This window comes from Lolium rigidum, chromosome 3, assembly GCF_022539505.1.
Source record: "Lolium rigidum isolate FL_2022 chromosome 3, APGP_CSIRO_Lrig_0.1, whole genome shotgun sequence".
NCBI lineage: Eukaryota > Viridiplantae > Streptophyta > Magnoliopsida > Poales > Poaceae > Lolium > Lolium rigidum.
Genome location: NC_061510.1, coordinates 328587426 through 328612964, shown reverse-complemented (window position 1 = coordinate 328612964; position 25539 = coordinate 328587426). Strand labels below are relative to the sequence as shown.

Sequence of the window (25539 nt, the reverse complement as noted above, 5' to 3'; positions counted from 1 at the left end):
TTCGCTTCAACGATTTTGTATGTTCATCCGGGTTCGTACATTTAATGTTATTGGTGTCACAGTGTCCATTTTTCGAGAGTCAAATATGCAGGACAGTGAAAATAGGCCATCAAAATATGTTAGGGACATGTGTTAGATGTTCTCTGGATCACATTAATTGTTCTCATGACCCTGCATTGAGATCCATGCACGCTTACTATCATCACCCGTTCAAACAGTGTATATGAATCTAGGTTTCCTCACTAAAATAAGCTACATGGATTCTTTCTTCTATCCAAAATTACAACATACTACAATATTAATCGAATGTCTGCTGAACCAATAAATATTCACTATGCCATTCCAAGTATGTATGTGTGTGCATTAATTATCTGCTATGCTGGAGCACGAGACATGTGGAGCACCATCTGTCACAAATGTGCATTATCTTTTACGCGAGAAGCAACATACATGTGGAGCACCATCTGTTACACGTGGAAAAGAATTATAGAATGGAGGGAGTATATATCATATTTGCACTTCACTGCCTACATATCTGATAAGTGACACTCGTCCGGTTCTGGCTACCGCAATCGGTGTTCATTGTGCTTCTAGCTACATCTTAGGGTTTTCCTTTGTTGGGTGAGCGGATGAACAATAAACTTAGTTGATATGAACGTGGAGTGTGCATGCACAATATCGGAGTGTGAGGTACCAGGAAAACATATCCAACAACTGTTTTTGTTTTATCGTCATGTTTATGATCTGACACTCCTTTCGGGATAGATTGTGCTTAGAGGGCATCAAGTTTCCAAAAATATTGAGTAGACATTAGACAAATGATTAATTGTTAGTCATCCAAGACCTAGGTGAGGTGTGACTCAACACATATGTATTGATAATCAGGTGTGGTGTTTATACAAGTACCTGATTTGTATACTTTTGCAAAAAAAAAAAGGAGTACATGATTTGTATAGATGAAATGACACTCCGTTTTGGAAACTTAATGAGTTTTTATAACACAAAAAAATATTATATAGAAGATTATTTTTTACTCACTCGGTACATAGTCCATGAGGTCTATAACCGCCTCTCTAAGACCCCACCTTCAACTCTTTCTTCGCAGTCTAGCAGAGGATCTCGTGCAAGATTATTCGCGGGAAGCCGGGAACATCTGGAAGCTGCAGCACCAAATAATATTTATTATTTCTATCTGTTCTTAAATCTCCTATAAGCTTCATTTGAAGAAATATTAGTAAAGCATATTAACCATAAGGGTTTTGAGAGTTTCCTACTCAACATCCTCTGCGAGTATTAACACAGCAAAGCAACATACATGTCGTCTTGCATTCTACTACGGAGCTGGGAAAAGAAGAAGTATTCGCTAGAACAAAAAAAAAAAACGGGTATCAGAAACTAGTCTATGCACCTATATGAAACAGATACCATATGCGCATGTAGCCAATGAATTATCCATGAGACCACTAGTGTGATAGCATCAAATGCATGAAACCAAAAACCACCTGCATGAAAATTCGCGGAACAGAGTATCTGTGCAGCCATGCATGGAGAATGACAGAACAGCGTATGGCTCTTTGCTTGATCTCAATGGCTATCGCCAGAGTCGAGTGCGACGGGTACATCTGCGCTTGACAGTTACATTTGCTTCGCCTTGCCCGTCCATCCTGGCCACGGCCACGACACCGGCACCCAGCCAACATCGCACGCGACGACGCCTCTCGTGTACCAACACCCTACGTCCAAACCGATCCGTTATTGCCTGCTTGGCGCACACGGGATATTTGATGATGTGCCACACTTTTCTCTAAAATTTAATTATTTACCACAAGACAACCATATATCAGTGACACGGAGTACATTTATAATTTATTAGGCTCTCTCTGAATTTCGATGAACTGGTGTCTGGTGAGCTGGAGAAGTTCAAGGTCAAGCAAATCGTATCAGCTCCGGCATCCGGGAACCCATGTATATTTCTAGAAGAAGCTCTCAGCAATGGAGTATCAAACAGTACAAGAAGCTTTAAACCAGCCATCCACCGCCAAGCTGTATAAACCCTGCCTGCTGGCGGCGCATAGTTTTCCTTTATTTGACATTTGTGTTGCCTTCTCAAGAGTACAATAAATGAATAATTGATCCCGATCGAAGACTCAGCTGTAGTCTGCGGAGCCTTTCGAGATTGTATTCATGGCAGCGAAGTTTTTACAATCTAGTTTGTCTCACCAAAATAAGCTATGTAGATCCTTTCTTCTCGTCTAGAGCTACAACGTGCTACAGAATTAATCAAATTAGGCCTAGCTTGTCAAAATAAGGACTAGATCCCTTTCCTTTGCAGCAGAACTGATCTAAGGTATTGTAATTTGACATACACGTAAACTTGTGGCCCAAACAGCTTACTGACTTCTGCAGAATCTATACCTAATGCAGTTTATCATGGTTTATACTAATTGAGTCGACAAAGGGTATCAAGTAGTCCCTCTATTCCATAATATAAGATGTTATTACAACCAATATGTAATGGAGGGAATACAATACAAACTGAATTGTTATCCCTTCATGTGATCATATGTTTCTTGCGTGTGTTAACTAATCTGTATTTGTTAGGGCTCCATGAAAATTTATTCCAGGTAAGGCCGATTTTACTCATGCCTGGACAGGGGGTGGGGATGTTAATATTGGTTAATTTCAACCGTTGAGATGTCCTAGTTTTTGGATTCATGAGTTGTTGTCAATTTGTTTTAACAACATAATAGATACATTTGATTGATTGAAAACCTGGTCATATTCATTTTGCTCGCCTAAGACAATTGGCAGTGTATTTTCTTAATTATTCATATATCACAGTAAGAAATTGGAAACCTTAGAGAGTCAGCCTCGAAAGGCAGTGCCGTAAAAATGACTTCACCATATACAGATGTATTGCTGAGTCCCTGGCCACACTAATTTGTCTAATGAACCAATAAATGTTCAATCTGTCTTGCCAAGTACATGTGCTTATGCATTGTCAGTTATGCATGGAGTACCATAGATGTGAAGTATATAAATCATGTTTGCACTTCCCTGCCCACATACCCGAGAAGTGTCACTCTTTCGGTACTCGCTACCCGCAACCAGTATTCTTTGTGCTACTCGGTACATGTCTTAGGGTTTTTATTGTTGGGTGAGCCGATGAACAATACACTTAGTTGATGCAAATGCGTTGTGTGCACGCATGACATTGGAATGTGAGGTACCAGGATGATGATGAATCATGAAAGTCACAAAACTGCAATTCAATCAAAAAGAGGGCTTTCCAAAGTAGAGTAATTGATCTTAGAGACTCCCCTTCAGTTTGCGATCATTTCCAGTCCTGCATGGCTTGCGCGCGGGCGTGCATGGCGTCGTTGAACGACAAGGACGCCTAGAGGGGCGACCTCGACATGGCGATCGCCATGTCCATCCACGACGCAGGGGTGTCGCTCGTCGACCTCACCACCGACGGCGAAGCTGGGCCAAGAGGCGCGATGAAGGACGAGCCCGACGAGCGCGGCAAGCAGGACGTCGTCGTCGACGACATATACAACTTCCACCAATACTACGACCCCTCTGGCCGCCGAATCTATGTAATATATAGCAAGTTTGAATGAATTCAACTGTTTTCGCTTAAATTTTAAAAATCTCAAATTCTGTTTGGGGGACGCGGCTGGGGAGCGACGTCTCCAAACGCGGCACGAAGATAACGTCCCCAAACGATAAATCATGCGCTCTTTAGAGATCGCTTTGGGGAACGCGGCTGGAGATGGGCTAAGAAAATAAGGACGGACCAGACGATTGTCTTTCTTGGTGGGGGAGCCAGAAGTGGCGGACAAATCTTCACTCCGTAAGCCTAATTGGCTAAGGATTAAGGTGGCGTGCAGCAGACCAGAGTTAATTGGTGGTGTCAACGGTGTCTATATCAGTGGACATAGTTATCGCATCAGATGGGAGGTGCAAGGTGATTATGCAGCCAAATCGAACATTCTACCTGAGGATAGAATGGGAAGGATTGTGATAAGAGAGATTCTGGGAATGATGGAGTTAAAGAAAATGTAGAGAGAACAGATTGAGGGGAGGGGGTGAGGAGCAAGTTGGTGAGGAAGAAGAAGATGCTGCTGATTATGGAAATGATGAGGAGTATGATGCTCTCGGGGTTACTCTCAGGATCATGTTCCATGTTGGGAGAAGGTTGAGGAATATGCGCTGGTGGTTCTAGTGTAACCCATAAAGATGATAAAAACACAGAGATGGATGTGGATAGAACTGTGCATGTCCGACTGACCAAGATTGTTGAATCAATCAATCATGTGCTCATAGTGACTTTGCTTGATGGTGATGATGATGAGAGGGAGCCTGGGACGACAGGGAAGGATAACAAATGGATTATGGTACCATGTCAGAGTGCAAAAAAAGAAGGAAATGATGAAGACACCATTGGTGGCTACAAGAGCTAGCAAGAGGATGCCTAAACATGGTATATTTGTGATGCAGAGAGGTGAGACCATAGCTTCACAATGCAATGATTTATCAGGTAAGGCTAATCCCTTTGTCATCCTTAATCCAGTGAGTAGAGACAAGCTGATGGAAGTGGCTAGTCATTCTCATGTAGTTTTGGGGGAAAACACCAATGATATTAACAATCAGATATACATTGTGTTGGCTAAGGAGAAAGCTGAAGTTGTTCTTGCTGAGAACAGAGATAGGATTAGAAAAGAAAGAGAAAAGGCTAAAGTAAGCAGGGCTTTAAAAAGCTGAGAAGTTGTTCTTGTCGATGCGGCGCGTGCGGATTCGGTCGCCGGCACTGGAATCTCGGTGGCGGCGACGGAGGGGCGGAGGAAGCGGCAGAGGGGGCATAAGGTTTGGCCCCGCATCAGCCGCTATATAGGGTGGTAAGCAGGGCCCTCGAAATAGTTTGAGGGCCAAACCAGGAATGTGGTGTCTGGTGTGGCAAAAAAACCTGCAATAGCCTAAAATGAACTAGAAAGAGTTTCTCTATCGGTATCATTCAGGGACATCCAAATATTATTGGAACTTAAAAGAGTTTCTCTACCAAGATTTCGTCGTAGCTACACCATTGCAATGCTTTGACAGCATGAACCTATCACCAGCCAATGAACTACTACACAGTTTACAGACTACACACCATCATATTCACGGACGGCGCATGGACAGACCGTGATAAGCTAGGTAAAATCGAACTGCACAGAACGTGAAGCCATATATATCATCAAGCAACGAAACCACTGAATCGAAATCGGCAACAGCTAATTTGGCTGGAATTCAGGACTGTAATCACAAACGACCGCTAGAAGCAACTGATAACGTCAAACAAAAATCATGCGTGCGGGAGAGTTGAAGGAAATGAAATACAGAGAGGACAGGGGTGGACTCCACCGCGTCAGTCTGCGGCGGCGGGGGCGGCGACCACCTCGACCTCGACAGCGGCGGCGGCGTCCTCCGGCGCCGCATCTTCCGTCTCGCCGGCGGAGACGAGCGTCCAGTCCTCGGGGAGCGCCGGCAGCGGCGGGTACTGCGTGGGGCGGCGCTTGATGTCCCACTGCTGCGTCTTCTTGGGCCGCGTCTTCATGTGGTGCTTGGTCCCCTTCTTCTGCGGCCGGGACGAGCACTCCACCGACAGCGCGCACCCGCCGCCGACCCCAAAGAAGCCAGCGGAAGGGCGGGCGGACCTTGGCGCAGCCGCCGGCGCGGCGGTGCCCGCCAGGAAGGCTGTGACGAGCGACATGTTCGACGGAATGTCTCTGCTTCGCTTCGACCGGGGAAGTGTTGTGTGTTTTGGGATAAGAGATGAGGGCTGTGGATTGGGTTTTATGCAGACGATTGCGATCTGGCCGTGCATCTTGGACCCTATGTAATCCCACCGTCCAATTTTCGTTCCTAAATTAAAATTATTCTGAAAAAAGCTTTTCACATACCATGCACACATCTCGCTTTCAAAAGATTATTAATCAACAGTAGTATATCAAGGACATCCAACATTCGAAAGTATTTCAGGTAACATACTCCTGACTGAATTTACTGCCTAACTGTCAAAGCTGATTTCATTGCCGGATTGTCAAAATGAGAAGTGAAACAAACACAACAGACAACAAGACAACTGCTACTCAGCACTACTGCATCCTAAAGTCAAACATTCCTCCAGTTCTATCTCCACTCCGATCCACGTAAAATCAGATATGTGCCAGTCAGGTCAAGATCAGAAGAATATGCCGGTCACCCGAGCTCCCTTCAGATTTATTTACAGAAGAAGTTTGGTGAATCAGCAATGTAACAACTCCGAGTCTCCGATCTAAACATGAAAAGTTGTTATTGCTTGGGCAATTGATCATGAGGCTGTGAGACGAAGAATTTGGCATTCTCTGCAACCTCGGCTTCAAGAACAGCCTCCAGGAGTAGGTCGGAGCCTTTAGGTTCATCTGTCAAGATATAATAACAGTGAGGGTTGCAGTAACTTAATAACTTCAATAAAAGAAGCATTACATAAGATGGAAAACTGAAGAGAAACTACAAAAATGTGTTCACAAGAGATGGAGAACTGGGATAAAATTAGAAAAGTGCATAAAATTAGAAAAGTGCCCAGCTTGCATCTCGGCAGAACTTAAGTTACATATATCCATCTTCACCTTTTGGCATCGTGGATTTAACTGCAGCCTACTCCATAGTCCATACTAAGATTGCGAGAGATTATTTCTCACAAATTGCATGTACTAGCATGCTGTCTCATGCAGAAATATGAGAAGAAACATGGTTTATTTCATTAAGGTCTTGTTACTGTAGGTGGGAGCGGACTTCAGGGGTTCAGCCATACATAGACTTCTGGAGCTCAGTGGATAGAACCGAGCAGTGGCCGATACGGTTAGTTGGGGCACACGCCAGTGAGCTCACCCACCCGCGTTCAAGGTGCAGCCTCCGCAGGGTGCCTCATTTCTACCTAAACAACGTACAGTTAAGGAGGGGGAGGGGGGGGGGATTCTGTTGAGCTGCCGTCCAAATGCGCTTTTTGAAGAGCTTGACACATAAGAACAAGGAATGGGGGCTATCTGTGGTCCTCTACGGACCAGTGAGAAATAGAGGTACAAAGCAATCTAAGGTCAGGACAGCAATACAGCTTGCTCAGCAAGATCTGCATCAATGGTCAGGACGAAGCTGTGTGTGCCACCATTTCTGTGGGTTCATCAGAGGTCAGGTCAGTAGGAAAGTGTTTAAGGTGCATGAGTTCCAACCATCACTTGCATCTGATGTTCCTTGTTAAGTGCGTAAGTTCTATTTTACTTTGCCTTATTTATTCGAATGGATGTTAATATCTCCTTGCTGACCTTGGATTGGACATGGATTCGGATTTGTGGACTTCTGGAACTAGGATTTGAATAGCATTGTGGCCATCCACTTGTACTTCGGTCTTCGGCTTGTCATGGACAGGGCATACTAGCAAGTTGGAACTTCATGCATAGAATAAGATCAGACTACGCCTATGGTGGAATTCGTGTGCCGCTAGAAAAGGGATTTGCAACAATAGAATATAGCTTATAGGACTGGGTGAATTATTTCATGCAATCCAGATCCAAAAGGGTACAGATAGAGCATTTGTACTCTTAAAATGTCAGTGATTAAGTCTCATACCCCATGATTCATGGCACGTTGTATGAATCCATAATTCACCATTGCATCAAGTGAATATAGTTGCTGGTGTCGTTTAGAAATAAGAACATAGTTATTTCGAAAACAACCCAAACAAACATATGCTACAGAGAAATTAAAATGATCTGCCGTGAAAAAATGAATTGGTATCATGGGAACAAAGATATGGAAGTCTCCCTCTGTATTCATATATGATTTAGTTTTGTTATAGGCCTTTCCATCTGACTATCACTAACAGCTTGTTGACTCTTGAGTTAGTAGCAATAGCAAAAAAAGGGTTATGAATTTAATGCTGTTTATATACCTGTGCGGCTTGGAAGCAATCCAGCACTTTCAGCAGATATCGGGAGCACATTTAGCAGTCCACCGCTCTCTTTGAATTGTTCGCCACAACTCACACCTTTCGAAGAACTCATCTTAATTTCTGGGGACTCACTTAACCTAGCATACATCATTGCTTGGCTGTGTAGATTTGTAGAGCTTGTATCGGCTGATTCCATGTCCTACAGGAACAAACAAGAAATGACTAGTAAAATAGCCCTTGCAATAAAACTGAAGACACAATATCATCATACCTTATATGTCGCCATTGTAGATCTATCAGTTATATCCAATTTCCTAGCTTCAGTCGTGCTTGCTGATATATTAGTAAAAGTAATCATTAGTCATCCAACCAAATAAAGCATGGAAACACTGAATCAGAAAGGAATAGCCATGGTACTATAGTAAAGAAAAGACATTATAATCACCAGGATTCTTAATTGCATCAGGATTATCCAAGCTCCTGGTAAACTGATCAGGGTTTTTTCTACAAAAGCTTTGGATTTCATCACGAATCATATTGCGGATTTCATCACGAAATTCTTCTGGCTGCATAATGTTAGTAAACTCTGTCAACTAGATATAAACGTAGAGGGAAGTATAAATGAAAGGAGCTATTCTTCTAAGAGTGTAGCGTAAGTGTACTAGATTGCTTTTCATGGTGAATAGCGGTGGTATAGTGGGAGAATGTTCAGCTATACAAGGTGTATCAATCAAATTATTTCAGCGATCCACAAGTATTAAGTCTTTTTTTTCTTCTTTTCATAGCCTCCAGCACAAACTAGTATGGTTATTTACCATAGTATGCTTGAAAATTTTAAATTATTTTTAGTATGAAAGTATTTTGCAAGACGAATCCGATGCAATTATTTGCATGTAGTCAATCCATATGTATATATATATACATTTTATATTTGAATGTTTCAAAAGGTTCACCTGGTGGATCCCATGGCAAGTGCCAAGTGGGAACCTATATCTAGATATAGAGTGAACAATAAATGTTGATGCAAAATAGAGTTCTGTTTGTTCAAAGGCTTGGATAAATAAACATGGAATATTGCTATAGCATGTAACGATTGATAATATTCTAACCTAGATTGTATTTGTATGAAGCATCCTACACATTATATGTTATAGCATGCTATTTGAAACAATTGAAAAAATATGCACAAGTGCATTTATCCTTCGAACCAAGAATGAATTATGTCCACTTTAGCACTTACACTGTCATACATCAACCTATTCAAACATTAACCATCAGTAGACAAGTCAATTACATATACTAAAGACTGAAACATAACAAGATGGCATCATACCTTAGGTGCAGAACCATCATACGTTCCTGCTTCAGCCGTGCCTTCTGATGTTTCCACAAAGGTCCTATTTAGTCTTATTCAAATAGAGTACTCTGAACGTCTGAAGTAATAATCATATCAAAAAGTTACCAGTGTTATGCTGCCTCTTGATATACTGGCCAGGAGTTATTCTAGATAAGTTCTGAACTTCATAACCAATTGATTGTAATTTCGACATAGCATCTTGAAGCTCCGTGTTGATCTAATGGATAGAAGGGCACAACTTAGTTCCGCATAATGGTGGTGAATTCTACCATGAAAATTATATTGGATAGCATGAACTGATAGCAAGTTAGCAGCAATCAATTTGCTGAAATTTTCATTCTCTGACTTAGCCTGCCCCAGTTGTGTTAACAGCTAATATTAAGTTTCCTTTGCTTACAGATATGATGTTATGAGGTATCAGTTTTTGCACAAATAAGCTTACATGAACTTCAGTGCGGGTGATGATGAGTCAAATGGCATAATGAATAGTTCTGCCAAGGTCCTTTACAAAGTGCTGACTAACTATCTCACACTACAAACCAATTTAATTACTACAAGAAATCACATGAAAGAGAGCCCGTACTGAATAATTTCTTAGACACCCAAAGCCATTGAAAGAAATGAAGGATCAACGCTCATGCCCAAGCAGTCAAATTTTCTTATGACCCCAAGCATCCAACTGTGCACACTGGGTAACACATGGCACTAATGAGATAATATAGGCACAAGAACTAACTAACACAATGGTGGCCAACGGGCACATACGTGTGCAAGAATCAGCACGGTACCTTCTTCGCTGCAGTCTGCTCGAAGATGTCATCCATCTGTCGGCGGTACAACATGAGGCGACCAACTGCTCTTCCGGTCATCCTCCCCGCCACCCTTGCCATCTTGATCATGTCGCTGGGCTCTGCCAAGCACAAATGAATCAGAGTAAAAATGAAAGGCACTTACTTGGTAGTATGTGCAGTTACATCACGAATTGACCAGAGAGAACTCCCCAAGATTCTCTCCTTTTGGCAGAAATTGGCTTCACATCCAAGCTCCTATTTAGAAGTCGAGGCAGGAAACGAGACTAATCGAAAGGCAAGAATAAGAGAGAGATGCGGCGCTCCGATCTTACTCATCATGACGGAGCAGGCCCCGAGGATGACCAGCAGCTGGCCCGTGGAGACCCCCAGCATCTTGTCTGCTTGAACCAGCGACCCGCCGCCGGCAAGAGAGGGAGAAGACCCCGCCGACCCGCGTGGGCGGCGCAGCGAGTGCGCGGAAGCTGGAGAGATACGGGGCGGCGACGCCGGCGAGGCGGATGCGGTGCGGCGAGCTTCGCTACGGTGCGATTCGGCCTTCGCGGCAGTGGCGGCGCTAGTAGGGGGCGAAAAGGGACGGCCGCGCCGGCTCCCCTGGGTAGAGCAGGCAGGCACCCCCTATTCAGAGTCCCCGCGGCGGCGCTCCATTAGCGACGCGCAGAACAGCCGAACAGGAGAAGCTCTCCATCGAACAGGTACTAACCTGAGGGCTGCGACAGATGGGTTTTATTTGTTTCAAAAAATTGGAAGCAGATTCGATGCATATGAGTACAAGTGCTCTCAGTTTTTAAAATATTTTAAAAGTATATATCTGTATTTCAAAAAAGTGGTTACATTTATTTCATGAATACATACACAAGTCCTGAATATTCGTGCGAAATTTTGATAGAAATTGCATTGTATTTTGAGCTAAGGAAGAAAAAATAATTCATCGCTACGTATAGGGGCATATTTATGGCTTAAAATACAACATATTTTCCTCCGAAATTCCTACAACATCTTTAAAATATTTATATGTATGTGAGTACTTAATTTCAATTTTTTTAGAATCCAAAAACTATGATTTTTAAAAGTCAGGAGCACACTGGTGATCATGTGTCAAAAGTATTTAATGCAAAAAATTTGGCATTTAAAGATATGTGTAAGACGTACTCCCTCCGATCGTTTTTAGTCCACGCGGAGTACTACACTGCATGTCAAGGTTCGACTATTACCGATTAGAGGGAGTAGTATTTCGAAATAAAGGCAGCAAATGCTTCCATGAGCAAAAACATTACTCCCCATTACGTATGAATTTTCAAATTGTTATTTTGTTGGATGAGGCTTATCATACTTCAGATTTTTGTAGTCTGGCTGATGCTAATAAAATTAGTATAAAAGTAAGTAGAGATCTTCATTGGCCCTATCTCTGTGAGACTATAGACTAAGTGATTAAGAGCATCTCCACTCGCCCGGCCTCAAAGCCCCCTCTCTCCAAATGGTTTTTTGGTGAGTCGGACCAACATTTTCGCCTAGCCACCCCCGCCCCACCTCAAAGCCCGTATTCGGTCATCATAAGCAGTTTTCAAGCTCGTGGGCCATCATTGTTGGTGACGGTAGAGGGTCACCCCCCACCCCCGCCATTTCACCCTCTCCCCGCCCACTCCCACCAGATCGCCGCTGGCACCACCCCTCTGCCATTTCCCGTCATCGAAAAGGCTGGTCCACCAAGCCCCTGCCACCCCTTCCCTACCTCGTCGTCCAGTAACCCCCGATTTGCCATCCAGAGGCGTCTGAAGACAATTTCGGGGGCCCTTTGTAGACGTCTTGCCCGCGAGGTATTCGGCGACTCGCCTGATCATGAATTCTAACGACGAGGAGATGGTCGCCCCTCTGATGGAGGAAGAGGCTGATGTTGTTGCCGTTGCCGTTGATGACGACGAGCATATGAAGATACTTTCTCTCCTAGGCATGGACTTCCAAGATATAAAGTCGTGACATGTATGTTCGAGGTCGTGGCAGCGCAAGAGCAAGCCAAGGCAGAGGCTGGAGAGCTATTGCGTGTTGTATGCCGACTATTTCATCGATGATCCACTGCACGTCGATGTGGTATTTGGGCGCCATTTCAGGATGAACCGGAGGTTGTTTATGAAGATTGTGTTGGTTATCAGAGAGTTCAACGCCTACTTGGTTTGCAAGCAAGAATGTGTTGGCACGATTGGTTTTTTCTCGATCCAGAAGTGCACAACTGTGACTGAGAGTGCATGACAATGAACCTGTTAGATGTATATATTTGTATACTGTAGTTTCCCCAGATGTTAGGGGGCTTCCTGCATATTTGCACATGTACATGTACTATATATTGTGGCCTTTGACCCCCTGGTAATACAACAAGCATATTGCCCTAACATGGTATCAGAGCAAAAATTGATCCTCTAGTTCTGGCCGACGTTGCTTGTTCATCTTCGATTCGTCCGTCGTCCGTGCTGCTGCTCTTCCAATCCTCATCGTCTTCGATCTGGGAGCTGCTCCCGTCCCACGCCGCCTGTCTCCGTCCCGCTCGCCGATTCCGCTCGGGAGCCCGGACTGATTCTACCCCACGCCGCGCCGCCTGCTCCGTCCCGCTCGCAATTCAGCTCGGGAGGCCGGACCAATTCAGCTCGGGACTCCGTCGCCTCCGTCCGCACGCAAGTCCCGCGTGTGGCGCGTGGATCCGCCCGCCCCAGCCGATCTCTCTTGGTTCGCTCATCTCTCTGCTCCACACGATCTCTTGGATAGTTGTCCAGCCTCACCCGATCTCTGGGTTCTCTGCTCTCGCTCCGAGCTCTTGGTTCTCTGCTCTCGATCCGTTCTCGTCTAGTTGACTTTCGTCTGAGAAAAGAAAAAAAAAAGCAAAAAGTAGTCATTCTTCGTCGCCGTTTGCGGCCTCTTCACGCGGCTCTGCCCGCGCTTTGCCGACTCCGTCTACGTCGGCTCGCCGCTCTATATCGACTTTTGCGGCCTCTTACTGCGCTTCGCCGATTTTGTCTCCCTCGGCCTGCCGCTCTACATCGACTTTTGCGGCCTCTTCACGCGGCTCTGCCCGCGCTTCGCCGACTTCGTCTATGTCGGTCTGCCGCTCTACATCGACTTTAGCGGCCTCTTCACGTGGTTATGACCGCGCTTTGCCGACTCTGTCTTCATCGGCGTGTTGCTCTCCGTCGCCCCCTTTGGTGGCCTCTGTGCGTGTGGGTGATAGCTCCTCGTCGGCACTCCGATTGTACGTCGACCTCTCCGGTCGCGCCCCTCTCGCGCATGAGATAGCGCGGCCTTCACCGCTCGCTTGATGCTTGGGATTCCGGTTCACGTCGGCCAGCCCTCGCGGTCCGAGTCTCCGCCCTCGTCCTCATTGCACCTATTGTGGCAAGGTTGGCCACACTTCCTCCACCTGCTCGGACGCGGGATCCCGGTTACGTCGGCAGTTCCAGGGATCGTCGGCGGGCCGGCTCTTCGAGATCTTCTGCAGTTGCACTCTCCGATCGGGATATTCTCGGGGTCTTCGTGGTCCGCTCGCTACTACGGACTCTTCCTCGCCGGCGCCGCCGGTTCTGTGACTGGCTCTTCTGGCACTGCGCGACCACCACTTTCTACATAGTCAGGTACGTCCCCGTGGTATCTGGATTCTGGAGTTTCCTTTCATATGACCTCTGAGTCTTCTATTCTGTCTACTCTTCGGTCTCTTATTTCTCTTGTTCGTGTTGTCACGGCTGATGGTACCTCTATTCCTGTTTCTAGTAGAGGCACCCTTTCTACTCCCTCTTTCTCTGTCCCTGATGTTTCTCAAGTTCCTCGCCTTCAGATGAACCTTTTCTCTGCTAGCCGACTCACCGATTTTGGTTGTCGCGTCATTCTTGACGCCGAGTCTTGTGCGGTTCGGGATCGTCGCACACAGGCCCCGGTTGGAGCCGGCCCTCGTAGCCGTAAGTCTCGGGGCTTTGGGAGTTAGACCGGCTTCGTGTTCCTTCCGCCGCCACTCCATCCGCCGAGTTCTCCTCCGGTTGTTGCCTCCGTCACCGGCTCCTTTCAGCGAGTGGCATCATCGTCTTGGTCACCTTTGTGACTCTCGCCTCGTAGTCTTTGGTTCATCGTGGCCTTCCGGGGTCCGTCTCTGGAGATGGGTCGTTACATCTGTCGGGGTTGTAGGTTAGGCAAACAGATTCGGCTTCCCTATCCTACTAGTGTTTCGTCTCTCGCCGACCGTTCGATTTAGTCCATTCGGATGTTTGGGGTCCGGCTCCCTTCGCTTCGAAAGGGGGCCATCGATACTATATCTTATTCATTGATGATTTTTCACGATACACCCGGGTGTTTTTCATGCGCTCTCGCAGCTGAGGTGCTCTCTATTTATCGGCGTTTTGCGGCCATGGTCCGCACTCCGCATTCCTCACCCATTCGCGTGTTCCGTGCCGATTCTGCCGGTGAGTATATCTCCCGAGCACCTTCGTGGTGTCCTTGCCGAGGAGGGCACCCTCGCTCGGTTTTCTTGTCCGGCGCGCATGCTCAAAATGGCGTTGCCGAGCGTAAGCATCGTCATCTTCTTGAGACCACCCGTGCTATGATGATTGCTTCTTCTCTTCCGCCACATTTCGGGCTGAGGTCGTCGCTACGTCGGCCCACCTCATTAACATTCAGCCTTCCGCTGCTCTACGGGGTGGCATTCCTCTCGGCGTCTCTCTGGTGTTTCTCCAGACTACTCGACTCTCCGTTCATTTGGTTGCGTTTGCTATGTTCTTCTCCCTCCTCGCGAACGCACCAAACTGACCGCTCAGTCTGTTGAGTGTGTTTTTCTTGGATACAGTGATGAGCATAAGGGCTATCGCTGTTGGGACCCTGTTGGTCGACGGATGCGCATCTCTCGTGACGTCATGTTTGATGAGACGCGTCCCTTCTATCCTCGCCCCACCTCGGGTACTTACCCGGTGGATGATATCTCTTTTCTTCTTTTTCCAGATGCACCCCCTGCTGTCCCTCCTCCTCTCCCTCCTACCTCTGATGCACCCCCTTCGGCGCCATCCTCTCGTTCGTCTAGTCCACCTAGTACTTCTCGTTCTCCGGCTTCAGATCCTTCTGATGTTGTCCCTTCTTCTTCTTCTTCTTCTTCTTCTTCTGATGAGTTGTCTTCTGCTGATGAGCTTCCTCCTTCACGGCCTGTTCGTCAGCGTCGTGCTCCAGTTCGTTACTCTCCTAGTCAGTATGGTCTCTCTGTTGTTTCCGAACCGACTTCTTATCGGGATGCCGAGCGTCATCCTGAATGGCAGCTTGCCATGGCTGAGGAGATCGCTGCGCTTGAGCGCACTGGCACTTGGGATCTTATTTCTCCTCCTTCTGGTGTTCGTCCTATCACGTGTAAGTGGGTCTATAAAATTAAGACTCGCTCTGATGGATCTCTTGAGCGCTATAAAGCGTGTCTTGTGGCTCGTGGTTTTCAGCAGGAGCACGGCCGTGACTATGATGAGACTTTTGCCCTCGTGGCTCATATGACTACCGTGCGTACCCTTCTTGCTCGTTGCTTCGTTCGCCGCCGGTCCGTCTCCCGGCTTGATGTTCGAATGCTTTTCTTAATGGCGAGTTGAGTGAGGAGGTTTACATGCATCCTCCTCCAGGATATTCTGTTCCCGATGGGATGGTTTGTCGTCTTCGACGTTCTCTCTATGGTATCAAACAGGCCCCTCGTGCCTGGTTTGAGCGCTTCACCTCTGTGGTGACTGCTGTTGGTTTCTCTCCTAGTCTTCATGATCCAGCACTCTTCGTGCATACTTCTCCTCGTGGACGTACTCTTCTTCTTCTCTATGTTGATGATATGATCATTACTGGTGATGATCCTGAGTATATTGCCTTTGTTAAGGCTCGTCTTCGCGATCAGTTTCTAATGACTGATCTTGCTCCTCTTCGCTATTTTCTTGGCATTGAGGTTTCCTCTACTTCTGATGGCTTTTCTATCTCTCAGGAAAAGTACATTCATGATCTTCTTGCTCGTGCTGCTCTTGGGGATGAGCACACCGTTGATACTCCTATGGAGCTTAATGTTAAGCTTCGTCCTACTGATCGTGATCCTCTTCCTGATCCCACTCGTTATCGCCATCTTGTTGGGAGTCTTGTTTATCTTGCTGTCACTCGTCCTGATATTTCTTATCCTGTTCATATTCTGAGTCAGTTTGTCTCCGCTCCTACCACTGTTCACTATAGTCATCTCATTCGTGTTCTTCGTTACCTTCGTGGCACGATCACTCGTCGCCTTTTCTTTCCCCGTTCCGGCTCTCTCCCGGCTCCGAGTGCTACTCGGATGCTACGTGGGCGAGTGATCCTACGGATCGTCGTTCACTTTCTCGCTTACTTGTGTGTTTCTTGGTGGTTCGCTTGTTGCTTGGAAGACGAAGAAACAGGTAGCGCTTTCCCGTTCGAGTGTTGAGGCTGAGTTGCGGGCTATGGCTTTGTTGATTGCTGAGGTGACCTGGTTACGGTGGTTGCTTGCAGATTTTGGGGTCTCTGTTATGACACCCACTCCGCTTTTGTCTGACAGTACAGGTGCTATCAGTATTGCACGTGATCCGGTCAAGCATATTGGTGTTGATGCCTTTTACACACGTGCTCAGGTGCAGGATGATGTTGTTGCGGTTCATTATGTGCCTTCAGATTTGCAGTTGGCGGATTTCTTTATGAAGGCACAGACTCGAGCGCAGCATGATTTCTTACTCTCCAAACTCAGTGTTGTGGATCCACCATGAGTTTGAGGGGGGGTGTTAGATGTATATATTTGTATACTGTAGTTTCCCCAGATGTTAGGGGGCTTCCTACATATTTGCACATGTACATGTACTATATATTGTGGCCTTTGGCCCCCTGGTAATACAACAAGCATATTGCCCTAATAGAACCGTATCACCGGCAGGGCCCTCTTGCGAATATTGATCACTAGGTGTCGACTACATTTGCTTCCTTCCTCACCATGCGTCAGGAAATACGAGACTCAGGTACCCATCACCGACTGCAAGATGATCTGATGGATCATTTATGGATGCTCAAAGGAAGGGCCTAGTTTTATCTGTATCAAAACTTGTAAAATTATTTATGTGCTTGTTTTGTTGAACTTGTTAATTTTATTTATGTAATACTATGATTTATTTTATTTATGTGAAGCTATATAATTGTGGTTCAAAACTACATTTTTGGCTGTTTGGGTGCAATGCATCCGATTGCTCTCAACCCGGGTAATCTACACGGGGTATCAGCCGGCTGATGGCTAGCGTAGGTTATTTTCCTATCTATCCTACAATCCATCGCCGGAGAAACTATATTTCTTCTATCTCTATTCTCCCTTGTGACCTTTATTGAGGAAAGAAAAGATTGGTATTTTTGGATCGTATAAACACCAGGGTTGCAAGAGCTTCCTACTCAACCGTCAACACTCTCTGCCATTGTTATATTTGGATATCGATTCTTAATAGCATCCTACGGAACGGGAGTGGTGTTTTGGAACATGGGAGCATATGCTCTCTATTTTAAAATGCATTTTACATATATTTTAAATTTTTAAAACTACACGCTTACAAAGTCGTTTCATAAAAAATAAACTTATCATGTGACGTGTGTAAAAAAGACAAAATTCAGTGCTAAAAATAATGCTTTTCACAGGAAAAGTTTTCTCTTTTTTACATAGACCATATAAAAAAATTATTTTTTCGTCAAACTTGACAAACACATATATATTATGGAGATGTACATGTAGAATTTTTTGTCAAAATTTTTCCGCACTTAAAAATATGTTTTGTTGGTAGAGGGAGCATACGCACCCGGGAGCCGAATTGAATTTTCGCCTACGGAATAATAGTGATATGATCCCTAGCGTTGTAAATATTCTTCTCAACATAAGAATAGCGTCTGTCGCAAACATCGGACTGACCGTTTGTGGGACGTCGGCGTGGGTTGCCGCTTCTGGGCGACGCCTCTGCTCATCGACTTTTCCCAAACGGCTTTTAAACAAACACACTATTTGAGTTGAAGCAGCTAAAGTTCGATATAAATTTAAATTTTCATTCAACTTCTTTTATGTATTACAAGTTTGAATGGAAAACACTAAATTTAAACTAGATCCAACACTACCATACTTGCCGTGGGTCCTTTCTTTTCCTCTAGAATTATAATGTCCTACACAACTAATCAAATTAGGGTACGTCAAAATAAGGAGTAGATCTTTTACCTTTCCAGCAAAACTAATCTAAGACATTCTAATTTGACATACACGTAAACCTGTGTGCCAAACATCTAACTGACTTCTGCAGATTATATGTCTAATTCATTTTAGAAGAGTCTATGCTACTTGAATCTGCAGAAGGTATTTAGTACCAGAATTCCTTTTTGTGTGCCAGCCATGGCAGATTATATTTTTTTTGAGAGAACACAGTACTGAAACAGAATTCCTATGTGTGCCAGCCATGGCCGATTTTGCTCGTCCTTGACAAATGGGAGCCGATGTTTAAATTGATGAATCTCAAACATTGAGATGTCTAATAGACTGGAAACCTAGTCATCATCCTTTTGCTCGCCCAACACTATTGAGAGACAGTTTTGTCTCTAGTAGGCGCCTACCCAAGTAAAAATAATAATATTGAAGACCTTTAGAGCGTCAATCTAAGTTAGGGGCTGGTGTAAAATAACTTCACTATAGCAAATGTGTTACTCCGTACTCCTTTAGAATGTACCGATAAATTCTCACTCTGGCATGCCAAGTACATATGCATATGCATTTTAGTGTGGAGTGCCCACATCTACTCCCTCCATCTCACGAAAGTTGTTTGAGATTTGTCAAAATTTAAATATATCTTTATGTTTTTCTTTGGAGTATATATCATCTTTGCAGTCCCTGCCCACAAACCCGATAAGACACTCATGTCATCGCAAACCTGCAATCAGTGTTCATTGTGCTCCTAGCTGTCTTTAAGTTTTTCTTTGTTGGATGATCGAGCGGCTAAAGATATACTTAGATGATGTGACTGTGGTGTGTTTCGGAATGCGAGGTACCAGGAAAACATATTCGGCTAACATGGTCAACGCAACCTGTTCCGGAAAATTCAGCATTGCTATTATTGCGCTGGCGGCTTCCTTTGTTAAGCTAAGCTGGCGTCACACTCAGTTCCTTTGTTGTTTCCAGAAGGGAGACGGCTCTCGCCTCTTCGTGGTTTGGAACTGGAAACGGAGGATCAGCAGAATTCGAGGGAAATTCTGAAGGGAGAGAGAAATTTCCAAGCGTCAATCTCATGAAAAATTAGATGGCTAGATAGAAGTTCTACCTTGCTTGGGAGCTCTATTACAAGTTTCCCAAAAAAACTCAACTATTCATGCCCCAAAACCAGGTATTATAAAAACAGTTTGAGTTAGACACTTACAGTTCTTAATTTAGTCATGGCACATATATAAAAGAGAGATCATCATTTCACGCATAGCTGAGCTAGGAATCATCCATGGGACCATGAGTGCCATAGCATCAAAAGCAATGAAGCACCTGCTTGAAAATGCAGAGAACAACATATCATTACAGCCACATAACTGCATGTGACTCATTGATTGTTGGCAAAGCCCTAAGGTAGGTACTGTTCTTGTAAAATGCCAGCATCGACCACTGAACTTACACTAACTGCAGTGAGAGACGGCAAACACTAGAGTAGATACAAAACATAAGTACTAATTTGTACCTCAGAACTACTACCATCTGTTGCAGGCCAAAAGACATCACAAAAATGCTGCTTCCAACTGCATATGTTACCTGCAGCTACACCAATTTCCCAGATCAGTGGACAGTTCGCTGGGATAGATGTGAAGGAGCGAATTGTATTGGGAAACATTGCATTGCAACAGTAAGCTTGTTTATCTTAACAACATCAACCATTTGCTTCATTTTCCGCATCCCCATCCTGCACAAACCCACCTCCTATCTCACAAATCCAGTCCCAGCTCTCAACAATGGAGTAGTACCTGTAGAAGGATAGAGAGGGAGAGAGATATGCGGAATATGTTGGATGATGTATTGCACCTCATGGGCGAGTATATATAGAGTACAAGATTTGGAAGCTAAGAAACCTCCTAGGGAGAATATGGAAACAATCCTAATACAATCCCGTGTAATCTATAATTACCAAATATACTCTAACACTCCCCCGCAGTCGTAGCGGTAGCGACGTGAACAACACTAGCGTCGCGGACGGTCAGACTGGAGAGAAGCCGAAGGTAGGAACCAACGGGCTGACACTCCCCCGCAGTCATAGCGGGAGCGTCGTGGACGGAGTTGCGTCGCGAATGCTTGGACCGTAGAGGAAGCCGGTGAGGCGCAGGGCGAGGTGGTAGCCCTTTTGCCGATGTCGAGGGAGCCGAGAGCGTTGGGTGGTGCAACCTTGGTCCGGGTAGCCGCGCGAGGGGATGCCGTGGTCGATGTCGTCGTCGGGTGCCGGTGTCGAGGTAGCCGCACATGAAGCCGCAAGCGCATAGTGCGCGAGGAGAGTGACGGAGACGCGTCGAGGCAGTCGTGGAGGTGGTCGATGCCGAAGTCGATGCGGTCCGAGCCGTCGAGGACGAGGTGCGGCCCTAGTTTTGCCGGAACCAGGCGCACGTCGGGGACGAAGGCATACTTCGGTTTTGCCGTGAACCGAGTACACATAGAAGAAGTCGGTGACGCGATCGAGGCGATCGTAGAGGCGATGCCGAAGAAGACGTTGTCGAAGCCGATGAAGACGAGACGTCCGACGCGAGTTTGCCGGACTCGGGAACGTGTCGGGGACGAAGGCACTTCCGGTGTTGCCGTACCGGGCATGCGAGGGTAGGGAACATTACAAAGTGCGCGCCATGTCGGAGTAGACTAGTAGAGGAGGTCTCGACGACGGGTGTCGGAGAAGAGGAGCAGGTGGTGTAGTCGGGGAAGAGGCGAGTCTCGACGACGGGTGTCGGAGTAGAGTAGCAGTGTGACGTAGTCGGGGAAGAGGCGAGGACGCTGGCGGCGAAGCTGTAGTGTACGAAGACGTAGAAGGCGGCGAACCCAGCGGCGACCTGGGGTGGTCAGGCCGGACGCCTAGACGGGCGTTGCGGTGGTCGGCGAGCCCGGCCGCGACCCGAAGAGGTTGGCGAGCCCGGCGGCGACCGGGGTGGGGGCGCGGCGGCGGTACACGAAGTAGGCGAGGAAGACCCGGCGGCGTGACGAAGACCATGCGCGGATGGAGGCGACCCGCGCCGAAGGGGCGGCGCGCGTGGTGGCCTCGGACATCGACGCGCGGGGGACGGCGAAGGAGACCGCGTGCGGCGACGCCACGGCCCGAGGGGCTGGCGTAGCTGCAGGGCGCGAGTCGGTGCAGCGGCGGGACGCCACTCGGCCGATGTACACGCCTCAGAAGGCGCGTCGTTGGCTAGCAGCGTGGACCAAAGGCGGCGGCGCTGCGACCCGAAGGGGCGACGCAGCGGCAGCCCGTAGCTCGATCGGTGGTAGGCGCGTGCTTGGGGACGTGCTTGGCGGAGACGTGCGCGCGGTCGGTTGATCGGACCGACGGCGGCGCGCTGTACGCGCCATGGCGTGGACGACGTGCCGCGGATTGGAGTCGTTGGCGATGTTGTCGGTGATGTCCCGGCGATGACGGCGAAGACGGACCGGCGATGGAGACCGCGCGGGCGAGACAGCCTCGTCGCGTCGCACGTAGGCGTCCCGTGTGTGACGCGTGCGGCCGTGCCGCGCGGCTGATGAAGATGGCCGGTATAGATCGATGCCGTTGTCGGAGTAGAGGCGCGCGGTGACGGCGGGCGGTGGGCGACTCAATCCGATCTATGATCGGTAAACCGAAAGAAACGCCGGTCGAGCGACCGGCGGAGCAAAAAGAAAACCAATCAACGGATTGGAAAAAAAAAGACTCGAGGGCAGCGGATCAACGGATCGGCGGACGAACCCTCATACGGGTTGCGTGGCCCCCGGAGTAGATCATGGAGATCGACCTCCCGGGGCGGCGCGGAAGCTTGGGCGGCGACTAAGTTAGGATCGGCGCCGCTCTGATACCATATAGAAGGATAGAGAGGGAGAGAGATATGCGGAATATGTTGGATGATGTATTGCACCTCATGGACGAGTATATATAGAGTACAAGATTTGGAAGCTAAGAAACCTCCTAGGGAGAATATGGAAACAATCCTAATACAATCCCGTGTAATCTATAACTACCAAATATACTCTAACAGTACCAAACATTAGAATAAGCTTTAAGCCAGCCAGCCATCCACCGCCAGGCTGCATAATCCCTGCTTGCAGCGGTGGATATTTTTTCCTTCATAAGAATCACCTCTGCTTGGCTGACCAACCACATTTGACATTTGTGTCCTGCTCTCACTCGCATACTTTGCCCAGATGATGAATTATGAAAGTCATATGGCTATAATTAAGTTGAAAAAAATGGTTTTCAAGAGTAAAATAATTGATCCCAAAGACTCTACAGCAGTCTGCAGATCCTTTGGAGATTGTACTCATGACAGCAAAGCGACATACATAGTCATCTTTCATTGTTCATTGCTGGGAAAAGAAGGAACTATTCGCTCATATAACCAGGCCCCTCCGGTCCGAAATAATTGACGTGTTGCCCTGCCTGCCCCTGTGCACTTTCTGTGTGAGTGCGCACCAATTTAATGCGACCAGAGGGAGTATTATAAAACAGGGTGCAGTACACTCCTGAATTTAGTCATGCCACCTATTAGAAATAGCGATCATAATTAACATACCCAAGGGATGAATCATCCATGAGACCACGAGTGTCATAGCATCAAAATCATGAAAGTATGAAACCACCTGCTTAAAAATTCGCTGGACATTATATGCATACAGCCAGCATATGAGCGACTCTTTGCTTGATCTCAAAGCCCTGTGAGACAACAACTGTTCTTGCAACATGCCGACATCGACCACTAAACTTACAGTGACTAGCTAGTCGATATACACTTCTAGTCAGACTATAACTCCAGATCCTGTAATATTGTCTGCTCAAAATAAAAGGTGTATAATCATTCATTTTTATAATCTAGTTTGCCTCACCAAATAAGCTACGTAGATCCTTTCTTCTCCTCTAGAATTACAATGTACCATAGAATTAATCAAATTAAGCCTCTCTGGACTAGATCTTGTTTCCTTTCCAGCATAACTAATCTACGATATTGTAATTGATATACATGCACGCGTATGTAAACCTGTGTGCCAAACAGCCAGCTGACTTCTACAGACTCTATATCTAATTCAGTTCAGGAGGGTGTCTCAGCACAAGGTAACCCATACAGTACAATACAAACTGAACCGGAATCCCTTTGTGTGCACTTAGGTTTCTTGCTTCTGTGAACTAATTCGTATTGTTTCTGGCCTCATGACTATTGTTTCTAGCCATTTCCAATTTACTCATACGTGACCAGGAGGACCCCATGTTTATATCTCAACCATTTAGATGTCCTAATTTTGGATTGACAAATATGCGCTGTTTGTTTTCTATTGTTCCAATACAATAGAAGGTAAGTTGAAAACCTGATCATGATCATCTTGCTCACAGAAGACAATTTGCGGATTTTTCTTTTCTAGTAGTCATGTATCGTGGTAGAAAAATTGAAAGCATTTATACGTCAACTGGGAAGGTGCTGCTGATAAATAACTTCACCATGGGCAGACCAGACAATGGCGGAGCTTGACAGGGGGCTGCTGAACCATTCAATTTTTACTCCGCTAGTGCCCAGTCCGTATGCATATGCACTGTCAGTTAAATGCCATACACATGAAATATATATATATATCATCTGTGCACTTCCCTGCCTACATACCCGATAAGTGACACCCCTGTCCCCTTGCCGTTCTCGCCACCTGCAACGAGTGCTCTTTGTGTTCCTAGCTACATGTCTTAAGTTTTTTCTTTGTTGGGCGAGCGCTAAAAATACACTTTAGATCATGCGAATGTGGTGTGTGCATGCCACATTGGAATGTGAGGTACCAGGAAAACATATTCAGCTACCATGTTTAGTTCATTGTCATAATTCTGATTTGGCACTTCTTTTTGGTAACTTTAGGAATCTTGGAAACTCAAATAGATATTAGGTAGAAGATTACTGGGTAGATGGTCCTTGATGTCTATATCTGCTGGACTCTGAAGAAGTACACTTCTTCAGAGTCCAGCAGATACACTCTCATGCAAGATTCTATGTGCTTTCTATCTATCTTAAAATCGCTTCTACCATTAATTGAATAAAAAATAGTAAGCCTGTTGAACACAAGGGTATCAAGAGCTTCCTACTGAATACACTCTGCAGTTATTAGATTTGGATGTCCATTTTTAATAGCATCCTACAGAATAATGAAATGATCTCTAGCGTTGTAAATCTTCTTGTCCACACAAGCTACTAATTTGGACCCCTATAAGTGATGACAAACATCCGGCAAAGTCCATTTATGAGCATCTGTTTGTGGTATGGATCGATCGGATGCACTTTGAAAAAAATCTAGAAGATCAAGATGGAGGGGGCAATGTAAGTATGGATAGTTCTGCTATGTCCCTTCATGAAAGAGGTGTGGTTTGGTTTCAGCTGAAATCACTCACTCATTGCTAGTGTTAAACTGGCAGCTTCCTTGGTTGAAGGTTGTTCGCTTAACTCCACACTTTGTTCCTCTGTTTTTGCCAGGAGGGAGATGGCTCTCACCTCCTTCGTGGATCAGAACTTATGGAAACAGAGGAGTAGCAAAATGCGAGGGAAATCTTCATGGCATAAGAGACAATTTTCTAACTTAGAAAATTTTAGGCACCGATCTTTATATGCAAAATTTGATGGCTACATAGAAGGTGTACTTACATGGGACCTTAGTTACAGATTTCCCAGAAAAAAACTATTTTTTGCACAGAAACCGGGTATTATGACAGTTTGTAGTTATGCACTTACACTTCTTAATTTAGGCGCGATACCTATATGAAACGATGATCATCGTTCAACACATAGCAAGCTAGGGATCATCCATGAGACTGACTGTCGTAGCATCACAAGCATGAAACCACTTACTTGAAAATTCACTGGACAGTATATCCATACAGCCACATAGGACAGCATATGACTCATTGATTTGATCTCAAAGCCCTAAGATGAGGACTGTTCTTGCAACATGCCAACATCTACCACTAAACTTACGCTGGAACATGCTAGTGGATAGTCACACTGCGGAGCAGAGACGGCACACACTAGAGAATATACACAACATATCGCTAATTCATTTTTCACAAGTCCTAACATCTCTTGCAGGCCAAAAGGGATCAAAAAATGCTCCTTCTAACTGCATACGTTACCTGCAGCTAGAACAATTTTCAACACAATTGGCCAACTGTTTTTCCTCTGGTAGCCACCTATTG

The 25539-nt window shown here is 45.9% G+C and overlaps 2 protein-coding genes across 3 annotated transcripts; both read right to left on the bottom strand.

The window, feature by feature from the left end:
* Positions 1-5211: 5211 nt before the first annotated feature.
* LOC124703862 (50S ribosomal protein 6, chloroplastic) lies at positions 5212-5797 on the bottom strand. Its single transcript, XM_047236107.1, has one exon. It carries the CDS (start codon positions 5753-5755, stop codon positions 5411-5413), a length of 345 nt encoding a protein of 114 aa, XP_047092063.1. The 5' UTR covers positions 5756-5797; the 3' UTR covers positions 5212-5410.
* Positions 5798-6230: 433 nt separating this feature from the next.
* Positions 6231-10601, bottom strand: LOC124703861. 2 transcript variants are annotated; one of them, XM_047236106.1, is made up of 8 exons: positions 10453-10601; positions 10118-10239; positions 9435-9546; positions 9306-9346; positions 8418-8538; positions 8244-8305; positions 7973-8171; positions 6231-6446 (listed from the first exon to the last, which is right to left on the bottom strand). In XM_047236106.1, exons 1-8 carry the CDS (start codon positions 10511-10513, stop codon positions 6337-6339), a joined length of 828 nt encoding a protein of 275 aa, XP_047092062.1. In that variant the 5' UTR covers positions 10514-10601; the 3' UTR covers positions 6231-6336. The 2 variants fall into 2 exon arrangements, with proteins under 2 accessions (XP_047092062.1, XP_047092061.1); XM_047236105.1 differs by having other exon boundaries at positions 9306-9349; positions 10453-10586.
* Positions 10602-25539: the final 14938 nt, after the last annotated feature.

Coding starts and splice junctions, on each gene's coding strand:
- LOC124703861 (XM_047236105.1), bottom strand. CDS start 10,513: ATGCTGGGGGTCTCCACGGGCCAGCTGCTGGTCATCCTCGGGGCCTGC. Junction 9,350..9,434: donor CAAGAGGCAGCATAACACTG/GTAACTTTTTGA, acceptor TGGAAACATCAG/AAGGCACGGCTGAAGCAGGA. Junction 8,539..9,305: donor ATGATGGTTCTGCACCTAAG/GTATGATGCCAT, acceptor AACATTATGCAG/CCAGAAGAATTTCGTGATGA.
- LOC124703862 (XM_047236107.1), bottom strand. CDS start 5,755: ATGTCGCTCGTCACAGCCTTCCTGGCGGGCACCGCCGCGCCGGCGGCT.